General features: G+C 40.1%; 1 protein-coding gene across 9 annotated transcripts in view; it reads left to right on the top strand.

Annotated features, from left to right (window-relative positions):
* Window positions 1-19,058, top strand: part of LOC310960020 (histone acetyltransferase KAT7-like) — a 43,050-nt gene that overhangs the window by 1,407 nt on the left and 22,585 nt on the right. For 2 of the 9 annotated variants that reach the window (XM_083931598.1, XM_083931605.1), the window contains exons 2-10: window positions 1,021-1,165; window positions 2,890-3,123; window positions 8,590-8,874; window positions 8,995-9,077; window positions 9,495-9,581; window positions 13,220-13,318; window positions 13,418-13,528; window positions 13,631-13,678; window positions 14,337-14,528. In XM_083931598.1, coding sequence (XP_083787724.1) covers window positions 1,021-1,165; window positions 2,890-3,123; window positions 8,590-8,874; window positions 8,995-9,077; window positions 9,495-9,581; window positions 13,220-13,318; window positions 13,418-13,528; window positions 13,631-13,678; window positions 14,337-14,528 — 1,284 coding nt within the window. Of the gene's footprint in view, window positions 1-1,020; window positions 1,166-2,889; window positions 3,124-8,589; window positions 8,875-8,994; window positions 9,078-9,494; window positions 9,582-13,219; window positions 13,529-13,630; window positions 13,679-14,336; window positions 14,529-19,058 lie in introns of all 9 variants that reach the window. The other 7 variants (XM_083931602.1, XM_083931599.1, XM_083931601.1 and 4 more) reach the window with 7 other exon arrangements.

Genomic DNA, 19,058 nt, shown 5'->3' with positions numbered 1-19,058 from the left:
GAGACAGACAGACACAAAGACAGAAGGAGAAACAGTCCCAGAGATGCAAGCAACCATAATAGTAGCAATAACTATAATAATAGCTATAGCTTAGGTGATAGAATATTATATTAATAATAATTATGGTGTGTATATATGATATATACGACTGGTAATGTTTGTATGGCTATGCCTGTTCTAATTTATAAATCCAATGATCATTCATATGAATAATAGTAAGACTTGCAGCAGGAAGCCTCACGCCGGACCACGGCACATATCTTATCCTATTTACATGTTGGGTTGCTCTCTCTAAAATAAATGTGACATAGTAACAACCAGAAGAATGAAACATTATTGTATATTAATATCACATTTGGGCTATTATTTCAGAGGATGGAGCCCCCCCCCTCCCTATGTTTTTTTAATCAATGCATATGCATGTTGGCTAGCTCACGAGCCCCCTCGCCCCACCCCCACCCAGCCGGATTTTGTTGCCTAGTGGTGTATGGTGAGCCCTCCGTTGTCAGCATCAGCCCATTCATTCCGTGTAGCAGGCAGGCTGCAGTCTAAATGACGTCGGCTAGCAAAACTACGAGTAACACACATGCGTGGGGCCTGTCATCAGGTTCATGTCTCTGCTGAGTTATTGGGCGCTCATGGTAAAAGTCTTACAATTAGTCGTTTTAAAATTGAAATTAAGGCGTAAGATGCACTCAGGCGTTATGGCAAATTGGGTTGGTACAATAGATGCACTCTGCGTTATTCGAGCTGTACTCGTCTGTTGATGCCGATAGTTTGAGTAGCCTATTTATCGACCAGTCCATCGTGGCAAGAGGGGGTGCAGAGCCGGAGGAGATGTCGAGGGGGTGACGCTCCTCCCCCCGATATGGGATCTTTGTTGAATTATCCGCTGGTAAAACAACAACCACAACACTAAACTTAACCTCCATCAACCACACACAATGTCTAACTCTTCTGATACTCTTTTCATGCCACTGCGGACTTTTCGTTTCGTGTGCTGATGAATGTTGTTTTCAGAGGACCGCCGGCAGCAGCTCGGACGGGACTGAGGACTCGGATTTTTCCGCCGACCTCGAGCACACCGAGGCGTCCGAGAACGCGCACAGGCGCAGCAGCACGCGCCTGACTCGCGCGTCACTGCGCCTCAGCCGGAGCTCACAAGGTAAACATTTCAAGTTTCTTTTTTTAAATAGTCCATTATAGTAAAAGCAAAGAATCACACCCATTCATTATATTTTACAACAAGTAACATAGGGCGTTTGGGATGAGAACTGATGGAATAAGAAATGAACTGAGGGGCTTTTCGAGCATTAAAATGACTACATACAGAGTAACGTTAGGTTAGCATCAGTGACCCTACATTCTAACGTGCCACTCATCACAAAATAGTGTTTAGCTTGGTGGTTCATACATAGAGAGGATGTAATGGCCTGACCCGCCACCCGGATAGGGACAGGCGGTTGGAGGTGTGTGTGTGTGTGTGTGTGTGTAGTCAGACCCAAGCCATGTAATATAATTTTTAATGTTCAAGGTTGAATGAACATTTACAGGATATCAGAGGTTCAGTCTCACTTTGTACAAATAACAATAACAATAATCATTACTTTTACCATGTGCTGAGGGTCTTAGCTCCGAACATTTTACTGCTAACATTGAATTTGGTCTCACTGATCAGCTTTTAAACAAGTTAAAGCATAACTTTGGCATAACCATAGTGTAATTACACCAGCTTATCTGACCATTACACCAGTGTAGTACCTATTAACGTAGACCTGTCCAGCCTCTTTGACCTCATTACATCATTCAGTTTCATTTAGGTGAGGTTTTTATCCAAAGCCACTTCCATTCACACCCATGCGTAGCACGGAGACCTCCAGTCACCATTTTCTTACTATTTTTCCTTGTATGATCAAACCTATTTCTTATGTGACTGTTTTTTTGTTTGTTTTTCTGCTCTTCACCCGTAGTGCATATCAGTTCTAATATTCTTTTCATACATGTAATCATATCTCTTTATTGTGAAGCCAGGCATTCCTACATACAGTATACTTTAATTTATACATATGTACTGTATGTGCCATTAGAAGGATGGATGCTTTCATTCAGGGACCACAGAGATACATCATCCCCCCTCACTTCAACAGTTCAGCAGCAGCTTTTATATAAGGGCAACCTTAAAGCATGAATGGGTTAAGACAGACAGACCTCCCCCCTCACCAGACAAACAAACTCTACTCCCACCCCCTGTGTGACCTCTTTCTGCTGTGGCTGTCAGAGGGGCTTTACAACAGAGAAAGAAAAAGTGACACTGTTTCCTCTGCTTTTTGTTACTGAGTGAAGTTGGCTACACTGTCCTGGCCCCTGCAGAGGCTTAGAAACCGCACAGAGGCCAGTTTTGTCCAAAAAGAAACCGATTCAGAGGTTCAGTCTTTTTCTTTCAGGATTAGTGTCTTCATAACCATTGAGGATATTCGCAACAAGTAACAAGTACAGTGTGCTCATGTTTAAGAAATGAATCTAGAATTTGGAAAACTTGTAATGCTTCTCTTCAAATATGTATGTAGACAATCTTAGTAGGAATGATTATTGTCATTATTTTTTTCTATATATTTAATTTACTGATTATTTTCTTCATTTATCTTTCTCAACATCAAATCGCTACTCATCTAAAACATAAAGATGCCCATTTGATGTTTACATGTGACAATGTGTAGCAGCAGATCCTCACAATTTAGAAGATGCAACTAGAAAATGTTGTCTTTTTTGCCTTAAAAAAATTCTTAAATGATTAATTGATAATCAAAATAGCTGGCAATTAAAAACCCACTGTTGCTGTAGTTAAGTTAAATGTATGCTAAGTAAGTCATTTCTTCTGTTCTCTCCTAGATAACTGCAGCTCAGTACGGAGCAGTTCTCCTGCGCACACAGGTCCTGAAGAAGGCCTGGATTCATCAGCGGAGTCCGCAGCAGCAGCAGCAGCAGCAGCAGCAACAGTGGCAGCGTCCGTCTTCTCCACCGGGCGCAGGATCACACGCAGCCAGCAGGGGGCGACAAACACCACAGCAAAAAAATACCCACTGCGTCAGAGCAGGTCATCTGGCTCGGATACCGAGGCTAATGGTGAGACCAGTAGTGTTTCCGTATGTCCTAGAAATTATTATCTGTATTTTATATTTAAGGGGTGGTTTCAACATTTTATTAATCAAAAGTGGATGCTGTTTGGTGTATTCAGGCACCCCTCTTGGCAGCAGGAGAAATCATAAGCAAATAAATTTGTGAGGAGAGTAGAAACAGAGGCACAAAAGAAAGAAGAGGAGATGAAAAGAGAGAAGAGGAAAAGTGACGAGAGTAGTACAGTCAGGGAGAGTAAAAGGAAAGAGTGATGAGTAGATGAAGGAGTTTAAAAAGAAGGGGGAAAAGTATGGGATATAATGTCATATTTTGATATTGAAAAGAAGCTTCAGAAAGTTGAAACACAGTATTTCTACACTTGGAATCGACTTGAAAAATGTTTTTCCTAGATTCAAAACCAAGTTTTTAAGGCTTGATAGGCTGAAAAAATGATAAAATATTATTCTATATTAAAATGCTCTCACTTACCGAAATCCCTAAACGGTCATACATACCATACCTTTTATTTCCTCCATTTTCTTGTGATAATGAGATAATTATTTTGATTTTATTATCTGATTTAATTATTTTTTTATTACAGATAATGTTCACATTAGTGAGTCATCTAAGAAGAGGGTTATTAAGGCTTCAGCTTTATCAGAGGAGTGAGTGACCTGATGACCTCATTAACTATATAGTTGGTTAGTTTAACAAACTTTATGCACAACAATATGACATTACAACAACATAAATACCACTACAGGGAGGAGTTTTACAATGTGCACATAAATATACAGAGTACAGTTTAATTTCATAACAGTAAATAACCAACTGAAACCATCAGTGTTGTCTATCGTGTTCTTCAAGATATGAAAACTCTTTTCAAGACAACTTGACAACTGCAGCACTCTTTTTATGTTGTGTTCCCACCACCCGTAATTATGTGACACAATTTAATACAAACTAAATGCAAAGACTGACAAATTTGCGGCAGCAACACAAATGACGCGTGAGTTGAAATATTTCAACCTGTGCGAGAAACTTAGTGGGAAGCAGATTCATGCAGCCGGTGTGACCACAGCATTGCCCATTTCTCCAACACACTTTCAAAGTTATCTCTATTCTCATGGACTGTTTAGTTTGTTTTCCAACCTTTTAAATGGTCATCTGAAAACTGGTGCTCATATGTTGGGAAAAATAGTTTTGAAATGTTGAAACTTGAGTTTCAAAAGGGTGAATCTTTATCTTGAAAATTCTTCATGTACATTTGCACCCATATTGTAGACTCTACTTTCAGAAGGGAGTTTAAAACAAACATTTTTCAAAATTCTCCCCACACAGTTGCAAGCTTGCGAGTCAGCTGAGTTTTAGCAGCGCTGTCTTTTTTTAGTTTCAAAATATGACATTGTATCCATCCCATAGGAGAGCAGAGAAAAAATGGAGTAACATCAAGATGAGGCGGAGGGGTTGGGAAAGAGGAGAAAGTGTGCTTCATTCATTCATTGTAGTGCCATTCAGCTAATGTCATGAGCTCCGTCTGTGATCACAGTGTGTTCCTGATTATAAAGAAGACAAATATGGCTCAGTACATATCCTGGATTGTGACAAATGAATTACTTAACAGAGACCAGGATCTGGTCTTCAGTCACTGTAGAAGGTGATCTGTAACCATTAAAGCAGATATATATATGCAGTGATTTCATGATACACAGTTAATATCATTTATGAATGTTTTTAATGTCTATGTCATGCAAATCTTTTTTGTTCATTTGCACAATACAAAATAGAAAGATGAAATGTGAAAAGTCAAAGTAAATTCTAACAAATTAAAACAGTATCAACAGATGTGCAGCTAAAGCCAAAATACGAGAGGCTAGTCGTGTGACTCCCTTCTAGTAAAAGAAAACACACATTTAGAAACAAAATAAAAAAATAACTTTAGACTTATTTACATTTCTATTATTTTTAGCAAATTAAAATACTAGATGCCAGTTTATAAACATAAAAAAAGTAAAAACATCAAAAGCCCTTAAAATGTACCCTGTAGAACACCAGACTTAATGTTAAAGGTATAATAATGCTGGATTATTCTAAAAACACAATTTAATCTAATACAAAAGTAATATTTTTTCTATGATCACTTATGAGCCACTAGAAGTGTGTGGTGGTATCTGTATCTGCAGATTTTGCCCTCTGCCTGAATTTTCCGTTTACTTCATAGTTTGAGAGGGACCGGGACGTTTCTGGGTGTAGACTTGACCCCCGGCCAACAGCTGCAGGGCGAGCAGCCCGTTCTTATTCTCCATACTGCTGCTTTGTCAGGTCCCTTGGGGTCTGATAGCAACACCTAAGGCACCCTTTAGCGTTCAGACTTCCGGTATTTGATGATGAACAGGCTGTTACATCTCTGTGTGCTTTATAAGGCTGGATCCGAATATTCAAATATGCATTTGTTTGGTAGCATTCGGTTTTCATTTTCGTTGTTTAGGTATTTGTTTTTATTTTTTTGTGTTTAAAGTTGCACTCCATAAGAATTGAGATTGCCTCTGTGGCAGTAAAATGTAACTGCAGGTCAGCCTGCTCTTTTAGAGCCTCCATCTTGTAACGGTCACTATGTGTGTTGACAATTGTTTTTTTTTTTGCTCTTTTGTAAACTTTATTGAAACACATTCACCTCTCTACTGCATGTTCGCCCCTATATGCCCCCCTCTTAAATCCAAACACACATGCTTTCCTATTATACTTCTAGCCTTACTACAAGCCTGACTCAGAAGTTAGAATTTCCCATTACAAGTGAACGAAGCATAACCGTTGGTGATGTCTTGGCCGACAGACTAACCGCTGTCAGCAGCGTCACTAACATGGAGGCTTATTTCCATCTAGAGAGGGAATGTCTCCACAGACACAGATATTGGATTACTCAGCAAAAAGGTCTTTCATTAGTGGGTCACATGATCAATCACCATTGTTTAACTCACTCTGTAACAGATAGGAACTTAAAAGACAATTACAGAGTACAACTTTAATGTAGACTATCAATAAAGGCAAACTGCAAAATACGTCTTGCCCTCTGATCCTGGGCGAGAGCGTCTGACACAGACAGTGGCCTGACACAGTGGTGAGCATTTATGTATAATATGTAGGTTCAATTCATCCATGATCAGACACAATTTGGTGACGAATGGGCATAATGATGTTTAATGATGCAGTTGTTTTTCTGGTGATTAAATGAAGAGAGAAACCCAGTCTATGGCCACGCACAGACATTGAAGCCAGACTGGAGCCTCACTTTATTTCAGTTCAGTTTTATTTCACTTCTTTTCAGGACACCCAAGGACGCCTTACAATGCATAGGAAAAAAAAACTCAAACGTTAAAAACAGAAAAACATGACAAGTACACCAATAAAGACAAAGCAAACAGACACATACATTTATAAAAACAGTAATGGTGGATAAGGGATGTGACGAATGCGTGGTACTTCAAGTACTTCAATGCCGGATTGAGACAGGGATGGGCGAAGTCTGGAAATGTTGTGAAGTTGGAAGAAAGTAGGAGAATGTAATCAAATGATCCTTATAGAATAACAATAGAAAGGGCTCTTCTTAGTAGTAACATTAGTTGCCATGGCGAAGTCCTTAGTCGGTTTAAAGGTAGAATTTGTGTTGTTGCTGGGTTTTTTTCACGTTTTTTTTTTTGCACGTGCTTCCTGGTCTATTTTATTTCCAGGTAAAAAACCTAAAATAAAAAGCCACAGAGTGGGGAGGGGCAGTTACAACCTATGGAGCATGCACAGACTCATAACCTGACCTTACTCTGGGTACGCTCCGGTTACTAAAGGAGTTATTTAGGTCTGTTAATCAATGAATGAATGGTGTAATCATTTATCATCAGAACCCTGATTTTAACCAGGGTAAGGTATTTATGTGGCGTTTGACAAACCGAAATATTGCTTTAACCTGAATATAATCTGATTTTTAACAGTTTTTGCTTGTTGTCAAAACCAAAAACCTTGATTATTGTGGTCACAATAAGTTTTGAAGGGGCCGTGTTTGCGTGTCTTTCTGCAGGGTTTCACAGGAAAATACTCACTTTAAATGCATGTTGTATAAGGAAAGATGTTCTGGGGTGAAATACAAAGATAAAGACATTCATAAGCTTTGGCAGAGTTTTGCAAAATAATTGCCGACATCTTAAATTGTCAAATGTTACTGCGAGAGGCAGGTGAACAGGGCATAGGGCAGCCCATTCCTCTCCTATTTTTCAAACAGTGCTGCATGGTGTTGTGCTGCAGTAACATCAGTCTCTACTATTGGATTTCTCTGCTGGCAGCCACTGCTGGTGGGTTTTAACTGCATCTGCATGTGCTAACATTTGCAGACTACAGAGAATTCCCATAAGACACATTTGTGGAAATAGATATAGAGAAGTGGTAAAACATTTCCATGACCATATGGGCTATTGTAAAGGGATATATATTGGTTTTTAATTATTGACGTGTTTTTGTGTCAGTGCTACTGTTGCTGTACTGCTGTTGTCCAACCCACAATAGCTGTAATTAGTCCAGCACTTCTACACTGTGTGAAAGCTATACTGTATACCGTATATACCTAATATCATGTGCTCCCTATCGAGATGTACTACGTTACTTAGTGGTTCTTCACATGTGCAGTAGCATTATTTGATAGGGGATTTTGGTCTATTGAAATACCCCTGGGGAAGTGTATTATTAACCCATATTATTACCGTCCACTTACCCCAGTTTGTAATGTCTGCTCGTCTCTGTCACTCACTTTAGACACAACAAATATGTGGATTTAGTGTGGAATGACATAATAATATTCACAAAAGTAGTGAAGCATCACTAGGCTATTTATGATAAATATAGGCCGGGCAGATTTGAAACTCAAAAAATCAAAGGAGTTGGCAGGCATGGGATGCATATTTTATAGGAATGTTAATAATTAAGCGTTAAGCTGTTAAGCAACAATAATCATTTTGACTGAATTAGGGGGGGTAGTCATTAGGGGTCGGCTATCGGACAGGAAAAAAATCTTAATTAGTATACCTTTTATTTCATCAGATCATTTTTATCATATACAATATAGATTATCAGTGTGTCCTGCCAGATTCGCTTGCAGCCCACATGGAAAAAAGACCAGACACCAAAAATTATCGCTCCATATCGCGAGCTGGCAGCGTTGCGTTGTTTGTGAACAGCCCAATTAGTTAACATGAATGCTGAAAGGAAATAGAATAGAAAATTTGATCATCTGCCCTATAATTGAACCAAGCCTTTAACATAAGATATTAGGGTACATGTTAATATATACAGTATTATCTCTATGACAAACCTATGAAAATGACCATTTTCTTGCCATTTTCAGTTAAAAAACACAGACTGCAGGCGTTCTAAGTTCATACCCAGCATTCTTGCTACCATTTCCTCTAATTCCCTTTGTTCTGATTGGCTCAGCAGATCTGAAGCAGGGGGCGGACCGGGACGAGACCCCTCCCCGGACCCCGACAGGTAACGCACCATCCTCAGAGTCAGACATCGAGGTTTCCAGCCCCAGCACCAACCTTGTGTCTTCTAGCAACGATATTGTAGTTTCACAAGAGGAAGACGAGCGATTGGCCAAAGAGCTGTCACTCAAAGAGGCCGCCGCCCATGACCTTTCCCACCGGCCCAAACGACGCCGCTTCCATGAGAGCTACAACTTCAACATGAAGTGTCCCACACCTGGGTGCAACTCACTGGGTGAGGGCACGAACACTGCAACAGTTTTCATTGGCTCAGATGCTCGTATGCATCAACCCTGAGCTCTCTACATATCTCTCTCCGTCTCCCTCCCCCTTTCTCCTTCTCTTTTTCTATCAGGTCATCTAACAGGGAGGCATGAGAGACATTTCTCCATATCAGGATGTCCTCTCTACCACAATCTCTCTGCTGATGAATGCAAGGTACACGCACATACACACAAAGATCTATCAGTAGGGATTCCAGTTTAAGGAGTGAGTGTGAAACCATGATGCCGATCGGATTTTAAGACAGAAACACTTCCCCAAGAAGCTCTGACCATTTAATGTGATTTCTGTTATATTTATTTTATTTTGATATGTTATAGTGACAAAATCTGCCACATTTGCTCCAGTCACTACTGTGTCGCTTTTATGATATTACTCATTAGTCAGACCAAGTTTCCACTGTGGGAACATCTCAGTCATCGCACTGCGACCAAGTGTCCAGTGAATGAAGCTAAAGGAACCCAACAGACTCAAATTGAAGTTGCCAAGCTGCGAAGCCTCCAGGAACACAGTTTTTCCACTGTGGGGGTGATTGTGAGTCGTTGGTGGTAGACAGTGTTGATGTTTTGGTAGGGCAAGGCATCGACCCGCGACAAACAGGCTGAAGAAAGGACGCTGTCACACCGCCAGGACGAGAACAGACACTCCACAAGAAACCAGGTAACAGACAAGCACACATTCACGTAGATATTAATAGCATGTGCAAGTGTATCAGACATGCATAACACATGATGACACATGCTCGCACCTAACTCAGAGGAACATGTATATAAATATACTGTATTTCTGTGAGGGTACAGAAAAGGGAAACTTATTCTCTTTATCCACTGAACTGAGCAATCAAAGGGAGTCCAGGTGAAAGCTGTGACCCTGCCTAATTTCACCTGTCCCATTCACTTCGTCAAGAAATGAGGGTGTGTGTGTTTGTGCGTGTCTGTGTGTATGAGTGGGAATTCCCACACATTGCAGCATTACTTTTACTCTTAAAGCAGCAATACCTCAGGTCACAGATGACACTGTGAATTCTCAGCGTAGCAGGGCCAGAGGCAAAGTGATGAAGGGTTGCTGTTGGCTGAGTCACAGTGGTCTGATGTAATTATCTTATTTTACAGAGAGAGAGATTACAGAATAACTGTAAATGAGCCAGAGTTGGCCTAAAATGCTGATTTCAATCCGTTGTCTCTGGAAAGATGACATTAAATACATATCTTAAAAAATGTCATACATGAAATTGATATGCATAGGATAAAAGTAATGCCACAGCATAACTCATGGTAATGAGCTGCAAGTTATACTTAATCAGATAGGAGAAAATAAATCATGCAAGGCTGAACAGAGGACTGAAAAGTAGTGAACATAATATCATTAAAAGATTCACAGAATCTGAAGAAATGTCTGTATGAAAACCGAGGTTGTGATGTTGATTAAAACAGACGGACTGTGTAGTGGACATCAGTGCATGGGCTCAGGAACACTTCCACAAAGCAGTTTATCACTGCATCCACACATGACAGTTGAGACTCGACCATGCAAAGAGGAAACCGTATAGAAACCAGATCCAGAAGCGCTGCTGCCTTCTCTGGGCCTGAGCTCATTTAAGATGGACTGAGGCCAAGTGGAAAACTCTCCTGTGGTCGGACCACTCACAATGTGAAAGTCTTTTTGGAAGTCTTGTACGCCAAAGAGGGATCATCCTGCTTGTCATCAGCACATAGTTCAAAAGCCAGCATCCGTTATGGTATGGAGGAGCATTAGTGCACATGGCATCATGGGTAACCTGCACATTTGTGATGCTGAACCATACAGTGCCTATAAAAGAGAGAAACCCTACGTCACATAAAAGATTGTGTGTGTCAGAGAGAGAAAGATCATTAAACCTCAGGTGGACAAAGCCTTGGCTGTTTGTTTTCTTTCACTGAGCTAAACTAAAACCACAGCATATTAAGGACAGAGAAAGGGATCGTTGTCATCGTTCTGCATTACCTGCTGATTCAGTGAGGTAGGATAAATGTGTGGGGATGTCACCTCTGGACACTGAGTGGCTCCACTTCTCCTCTGGTAAACTGGACAAACGTTTTCTAACTCTTTGATTTTTTCCATATAACGCCGATCATCGCTCTGCAACAATGTAATACATCTGTCTGTCTTACTCACGTTAGCCACTGCAGGAGGTTTCCAGACCGGTTAACCTAAAGGGATTTGTATTTACCACCAGTTGAAGTTTGTTTGTTTTCCCCAGAATGGGGGCGTGGCCTCATGTGTTACTCTTTTCTATAGAAAGTTTTGATACCCTTTCAAAAAAGTCACTCTTTTTGTTTTACAGCCTGAAATGATAAAACATAAGAAAAAAAACCCAGTGTGATTTACACATTTCGCCTTCAAGTAAATTTTGTTTTTCAGAATTTCTGAAAATTAATAAAAAATGAAAAACTAGAATAGCAGGGTTGGAAAAGTGATGAGTTTTAATACCTAAAGTATTAAATCTGGGGGGAAAAAAGTAATTAACTTTTTCTTTAATTACAGCCATCAGTCTGTATGGATCTGTCACTACCAGCTTTGTGCACCTAGATTGGGAAATTATTTCATTCTTCCTGCAGAACTGTTGGAGTTCAGTCAGATTCTGTGGTGAGCGCTGATGGACTGCACTCTTCAAGTCCATCCACAGATGTTCTGTAGGATTCAGGTCCGGGCTCTGACTGGGCCACTCTGGGACATTCACCGTCCTTTCCTTTAACCACTGTGTTGTTTTATGGAGGTGTGTTTTGGGTCAATGTCATGCTGGGAGGTGAACCATCTGCCCATTTTCAAGTGATTTCCTCAAGAATGTGGGTTCATTGACAGCATCCATTTTCCCTTCAATCCTGACCAACTGCCCAGTCCCTGCTGAAGAACACAACATAATGCTGCCACCATCATGCTTCACTGTAGGGATGCTGTGTTTTGGGTGGTGTGCTGGGTTTGGTTTCTGACAAACATAGAGCTTAGAGTTCAGCCCAAAAAGTTCAGTTTTGGTCTCACCTGACTGTATAACATTTAACACATGGCATCAGAATCTTCAGTATGTTTTTTTTATGAGACTCAGTGTGACATTTTTTCAGAAGAGGCTTCTTTTTTCCACCCTGCCAAACATGTAGAACTTGTGAAATTGTTGTCACATCCAGTTTGGAGGGGCGGCCCGATCTAGTCCAGGTCTTGGTGGATCCATATGCCTTCCACTTCTGGACAATACTCTGAACGGTCCTCAGAGGGAGAGTTAAAGCCTTTGAAATCTTTTTAGATCCTTCTCCTAACTTGTGCCTATCCACAACTTTATCCCAGAGCTCTTCTGAAAGCATCTTTCCAACCATGGTGAATTATTGGTGTTACCATGCACGACTAGGAGAGGAATCCTCAAGTAACAGCTGATTTTATTCTGAAGTCAAATCAAAGGAACAGCTGATTTTATTCTGAAGTCAAATCAAAAACACCACAGCTGATTTCAGGTGGAGTCCAGTTAACTTGGTGTGTAATCTGGAAGGTGATTGGTTAAACCTGAGAATGTTTAGAATGGTTATTCTAAAGGGACTCATCACTTTTACAACACCGATATTCTAGTTTTTCATTTTTTATTCATTTTCAGAAATGTTGAAAAAAAAATCCCTTAAATGTTGTAAGGCAAAAAAGTGTAAATCACGCTGGAAAAATATATATTTTTTGTATATTATCAGTTCAGGCTGTAAAACAAAGAAAGCTACTATTTCAAAAGGGTACCATGAGTTTGTAGAGGTTGTTGGTCACAAAAACTGGTCAGGTCCCTAAATTTCACTCCTGTGATCTTAGAACATGTGTTTATAATGCTGTGCAAGTTGTTATTATATTTCAGTGTGAGGCTGGGAAACCAGCAGATGAAGGAGAAACACAGGAGACTTTAAATAAAAGACTGATAAAAAACGACACAGAACTTAAGGCATGATCAGTTTAGCCACGCTGTAATATGATTTATGGCATTGGTATGTTTGTAATTAGGCTGCTGTCTGTGCATAAGTATGGTCACTGTATTATCAGCATATGGCTGGGTCTCCTCTGACAAAAGGCAAATCATTTATATAAAGGCTATACGAAAGTGGCCAGAGTATAGATTCCTGTGGGAGGCTGGTATAGTGATAACATATTAGTTCTTGTATTCATTGAAATTGATATAAGTCAACGAGACATTATTTCTTTATATATTCTCATCAGTCACTCCTCAAAAAGTAAAGGGGTCAAAATGTAAATGCAAAATCTTGTCTGTTTAAGCGTTTGTCTCTGTGTGTTCTCAGGCCCCTACAGAGCGTCAGCTGCGCTACAAGGAGAAGGTGACAGAGCTGAGGAGGAAGAGGAATTCTGCCCTCAATAAAGAGCAGAAGGACAAGTACATGGTAAGTGGGAAATTAATGTATTTTCAATACTCCTTCATATACTGTACCTCTCCCCTTCACATCCTTCCCATACTATATTCTTTTACCCCTCATCTCCAGGAGCACCGTCAGAGCCACGGAGCAAACAGGGAGCCGTTGCTGGAGAACATCACCAGCGACTACGACCTTGAGCTGTTCAGGAAAGCGCAGGCACGTGCTTCGGAGGACATTGTAAGAGAGAAAACTCATCGTCACCCTCCCTTACTCTTTCCTCCTTCTCTTTGTTTTTTGTCCTCCCCTTTTCTGCATTATTCCTCTTCTTCTCTGTTTCAGTCAGCAAACCCTCCTCTGCAGCCACAGGAGGAGACTGAGATATTTTTGGTAGTTTGGACAACACTTCCTGTTATTCTGTGTTTGTTTTTCCTTCTGCTCTGTAACTTTGTGACCCATTCAGATGAGAAGGCGTTGTTATTTTCACTCACACTTCACAAAGATGGTTCAGAAATGGCATATATATAATATATATAATATAGAATATATATTTGTCATATTCCAAAACAAACAATAGATTTAGCTTTTCAAACTGCGGTAGATTTCTATTTCATCACTAAATAAAAACCTTCAATTTTGTGTACCATTTATTTCTTTACCATTTAAGTGTTAAATTCAGTTTCAGAGATTTTGAAAATACTTTGGTACCAAAATTGCAGTATTTTCACGTTGTCTTAGAAGTCCTTGCAGATAACATGTAAACTTGTACATTTGTTTTAAACCTTTATATAAAGCCTTTTCCTGTTTGCTGCTCATTCTAATCTTTCTTCCTGCATCTTATTTTGTGGCTTGTTGCCTCCACTGAGATTTTCCTATGTACGATCTTTGGTTCACCTGATCCTCTTCCCTGAATAATTGGGATGTTTCGTCTTTCTCCTCTCTCCCCTCTGCCTGCTCACCTGCCCTCCCTTCTTCTCCTTTTTGTACCTTTTCACTTCCTTTTCCCACCTTCCTTTCCCTCCTTTCTGTCCTGGCCTGGCCTGTACAGGAGAAACTTCGTCTGGCTGGGCAGGTGTCAGAGGGCAGCAACATGATAAAGACCATTGTGTTTGGCCGCTACGAGCTGGACACGTGGTACCATTCTCCATACCCGGAGGAGTACGCCCGCCTGGGGAGGCTCTACATGTGCGAATTCTGCCTTAAGTACATGAAGAGCCAGACCATTCTGCGCAGACACATGGTAAGGCTGCTTTTTCTTCGGGCATCTGCTGGCAAATAGAGATCAGTTCAATTTAGTTTAGTCACTTCCCAAACGGGAAACTCAATTTGGAGCCAGGTGTACCCCACAAACAAATGGAAACAAGAGGTACAATAAGTTCCAAAACACAACAATACACAATGTAATTTCTAAAATTCTAAATTTACATCTGCAAATGATGTAAATCATCATCATCTCAAATTGAGATTGACTGTGTCTGTATGTACTTCCTGCTAACAACCTGCACAAGGCCATGTTTCATATTTTAAAGATGTGAAAAAGACTGTTTGTCACGGTCTGAAGTGCAGGCAGCAGGAGAAGAACCCAAACACGAATAGATGAGGAGGCAGCAAGGACAATTTAATAATTTAATAAATATTGGCAAACAAACTAATCCAAAACCCAGGACCATGACACTGTTGTGTGATATAGACAGTCTTTTAGGCTCAAAACCATATGTGGAATTCCTCCTCCCACTGAATTGGACTCACCTGCATGTCCAAAGTCCGATTAACCCCTTCTATGGCCACTGCTTTGTCTTGCGTGTTGACAGTGGGGTACAGGGGATGTTCAGGGCGAGATAGCAGGTCAACACAAGATGCCACATAAAGTGTTGAAGTCCTTGTCTAACCAATAAAAGACTGCTGGATCCACCTGCGACATTCTACCACCTCTGCTCAGCATGATGGCTTTGACTTTGTTTTACCAATATAGAGATGCATCAGCAAGACCATATACACATTTCTTTAGCTTCCATAAAACATTGTCAATGCCTGCCTCGGGAGGGGACCGGATATAAACATCCCTGGACAGCTCCATGCCCTGCAAGAACGCAGATTTGATGTCCAAAGAATGCACTTGCCACTGATTCTCGCAGATTACTGATAACAATAGCCTAAGAGATTCTAAGGCACATATTGGAGAATATTTCTGTAACTCTTGCATATTGAGGTCTTTAAAAAATGTGGCTACAAGCCGTGCTCACCCTTGGGAGTTTCTTTGAGACTACAGACCCATCTGGTAGAGACACATTTTTGGCCTGCATTTTCAACCTCCTCAAAAACATCGTTATTGTGCCTATTCTCTAGCTCTTCTTGTTTGCTGCATCAAATGAAATGTCTTTTGTTATGAGTACAACAGCCTCTCTGTCGTCTGACTCAATGTTAAGACTTTCAACATGTGATATATCAAGTGACTCCTTCTGACCCCCACTGCCATAAGGTTCAATGTGTTGTAGATTATACCAGTTTTTGTACTTTCCTGCGGCTTTTCCTGCTCTACCTAAAACTCTGGCTGTATGTTGAATGCCATCATCTCTGCACACAAAAGTTACAGTCTGACCTGTTGTTAACTTTACATCTGCAAAAGGTTTGGGGTTACCACAGGCCCTGTGACCCAATGAAATCAACAATAGCTCAATACTCTCCAGTTCGCTTTGCTGAAATCAGTGAGAGAAGCCACTCCCAGCAGTCACTCGAGTCCAGAGTACTGGCATAGTCTTCAAAGTCATCACTTGCCTTGCCAGGGCTTTACTTACTTTTGACATTGATTTCTGATGTCCCACTCGCTTATTTCTCCTCTTCAGCCATCAGTGGTACAAGTACAAGACAGACTGTTGGGGAGTCAGTCTTTACCACCGTCCCTTTTCTCCTGGCACTGATACTGCTGGCCAGTCTGTGCGTTTGTTGTTGTTGGCATAACATCAGGAAATGATGCCTCCTTGCAGTGAAAACACACCACCGTTCAAATTTCCACAGAGCATTCTGTGCATTTTTCCCAACTCTGAGTTTCCGGCAGTAGGGTTTTCATTACCCCTGGAGAGTTCCACCATACGCAGGGTTGACTCAGTGGTGCAGACCCTCACAGGGTGATGCCACCTTTGGACAAAAAGCAGTCATTTTAATCCTCTCTGGTCAGTCAGGAGTCACAAGGCCACATTCCCGAGGCCCTGAATGACTGTTGTTACTGTAACAAAACTCAGAAGCAGTAAGTTCAGTCAGGTTCCAAAGCAATTTCATCAGTTTTGTGGAACCCCTTTTCCTTCAGGGAAAGGGAAACGTGTTTTGTCACACGTCTGCATCCGTGTGTAGTAATCCAGCCGTGCCATGAAGGTGTCAAAAGTTTGCATAAAGGTTTCCGTGCTTGTGTCCTGTTGTTGTGTGCAACATCCCACATGCTCCTGCACGTGTCCCCTGACAGTCTGGTTGCATGGAGATGCACCCAGGTCGTGTGGAGTCAGGCATTTCCGAAAAAGCACACAACTCCTTGTTGTGGTCCCAGGTTAAGGGTCATAGCTGACCATGTAGCAATGAGGACAATGGGCCAGGGGGCAAGGTTGATGATGATTCCTGATGTCACAGGCTTGGTGAGAGTCACCATTGTTCTGTTGTCTCAGAGGCGTTCAGGAGCCACAGCGCCACAGGCAGTGCCGTGTCCTTTTCGTTGGGGAGCTGTGGACACACCTAGCAGCTGTCCTTTGGTCATTTGCCTGGTGGTCAGAGCGGAGACTCTGTGCTCTGGCCCAGTGATGGGCTGTGTCCATGGTGTGCTCACACATTCTGCTCTGAAAAACTCACAAAGTTTAAAGTGGTGACACTTAAAAAATGTGACAGCTGTTATCTCTTAACCCCCCCCTTTCTGTCTCTCACGTTACTTTTATCTGGACAGGAAAAGCAAACAAAGAAACAAAACAAAAAAAACAAATATGAGCTTGTTGTCTTTTTCAAAAAATAAATTCTTGAAATAAAAGCAAAAGTATGTAAAAAAAACAACCATCTGTTCATCATTTCTCTTGAATAATTAAATTAATATATATTTTCCCATCTGAATAAACTCACTTAGAATATATCAGTTTCTTTATTAATATATTTTCAAAACTGGGATATGCGAAAAGGATCTTGTCAGTCAGAAAGAATGCTTTATCATCTTTTCTTTAACAAAGGAAACGGTTTGGATTCAAAGAGTAGTGCATAACAAACATTTATCACTTTCATGGGGTCACTTGTTACTCATGGTTAGCTCTTGTCTTTCTCAAAACCTTTGTTTCTCTATAGGCAGAAAGCCTATAGCCCATTTAATGATGTAGTCGGTAAGAGTGCATTCTATCACAGTGGACATGAGGGTGAGTTTCTTACTCGTCCAAATTTGGAAACACCAGGTGCTCAGAGAGAAAAATTGATGTTTTGCAAATTCATAATCAATCATTTGCTATGATAAAATCAAGTGTAATCTAGAAGACTTTTACAACTTTACAAAATGTTTTCACTAATAAAAAAACAAAACAAAATAAACTAGCACAAGAAATATATCATTGCTGTACGACTATTCAAACATTTCATATTTTCACAATAAAAATTATTCATAATTTTAAAGTCATAATCTTTTTCTGAAGCACTAAAGAACTGAACTTTCTTCAGTCCAAGATACACATAACATTAGTGGCTTCATCTCTTTTTTTATTTATAAAAAAGTTGTATCATCTTTCACGATCAGCTGTTTGATCCCCGGCTCCCCCGGCTCCTCTGGTCCACATGTCGAAGTTTCCTTGGGCAGTTTCAGTCAAGATCAGAATCCTGCATGTTTTGACACACTGACAGAGATGAGATTATCTGTCCATGCCTTTGTTTTGTCTTCCCCTGAACTAAAGATCCCTCAGCCTAATCTATTTTCCTCTATTTGTTGTAAACATTTCTTTATGCTAGTTAAATAGTTTCAGTCTGGATTTTCCAGTTAATGAGTCTTTAGATATTGAAAACCTATCACCTCATGATTATAAAAAGGAGTAAAAGAGAGAGATATATGACGCAAGACTATGTTGCCATAGTAACCCAGCTGTAGTTTCACTCAACATCAACAATGAACAAATTTTAAAAAGTTGATTATTTGAAAAGAAAAGAAAATGTGTTTCTTTAACTTAAAAAAAATGTCTTCGATTACAACAAATCATTTAAAAAATCCCTTTATCAAAACGCATTAAAAATCATTTAAATCATTTATGCGTTGAATGAGGGAGAAAATAAAAAATAAAAATGAGGGAAAGATTAAAATTAAATATTTAAAATGAAAAATAAAACAAAATGCATTCATCTGTGAACAGAAGCTAGATTATGTTTATTTCTATTGATTCCAAAGAATAGGGAAGTAACAGAGGGGAATAACCTCTATAAATGAGGAAAACAAAAATATATTTATTACTATAGTGCTTTACGCCCCGTTGTTTTTTAGATCGAACATGAATGTGCCAATGCCTTATTAAGATGTATGTACTGTACTGTATATGTACTGCTATGCACATGTTGGCTGTTAGCTGAATCTTTGTCAGTCTTCCACTTGAAATTTCTTCTTTGATTAATATTAAACATTTGTAGATTTGATCTTATTTCTGTATTCGTGTAAACAGGATTTTGTGTACACATTCCCCCTCAAAAAATGTATTTATAACAAGGCATTTAAAGGAGTCTTTTGAAATAACCGAAATAATAATGAATAACAGCACATCAAAAGACAGAAAGG

Source organism: Echiichthys vipera, assembly GCF_963691815.1.
Source record: "Echiichthys vipera genome assembly, chromosome: 17".
Classification (NCBI taxonomy): Eukaryota; Metazoa; Chordata; class Actinopteri; order Perciformes; family Trachinidae; genus Echiichthys; species Echiichthys vipera.
This window is presented reverse-complemented; position numbering and strand designations above follow the sequence as displayed.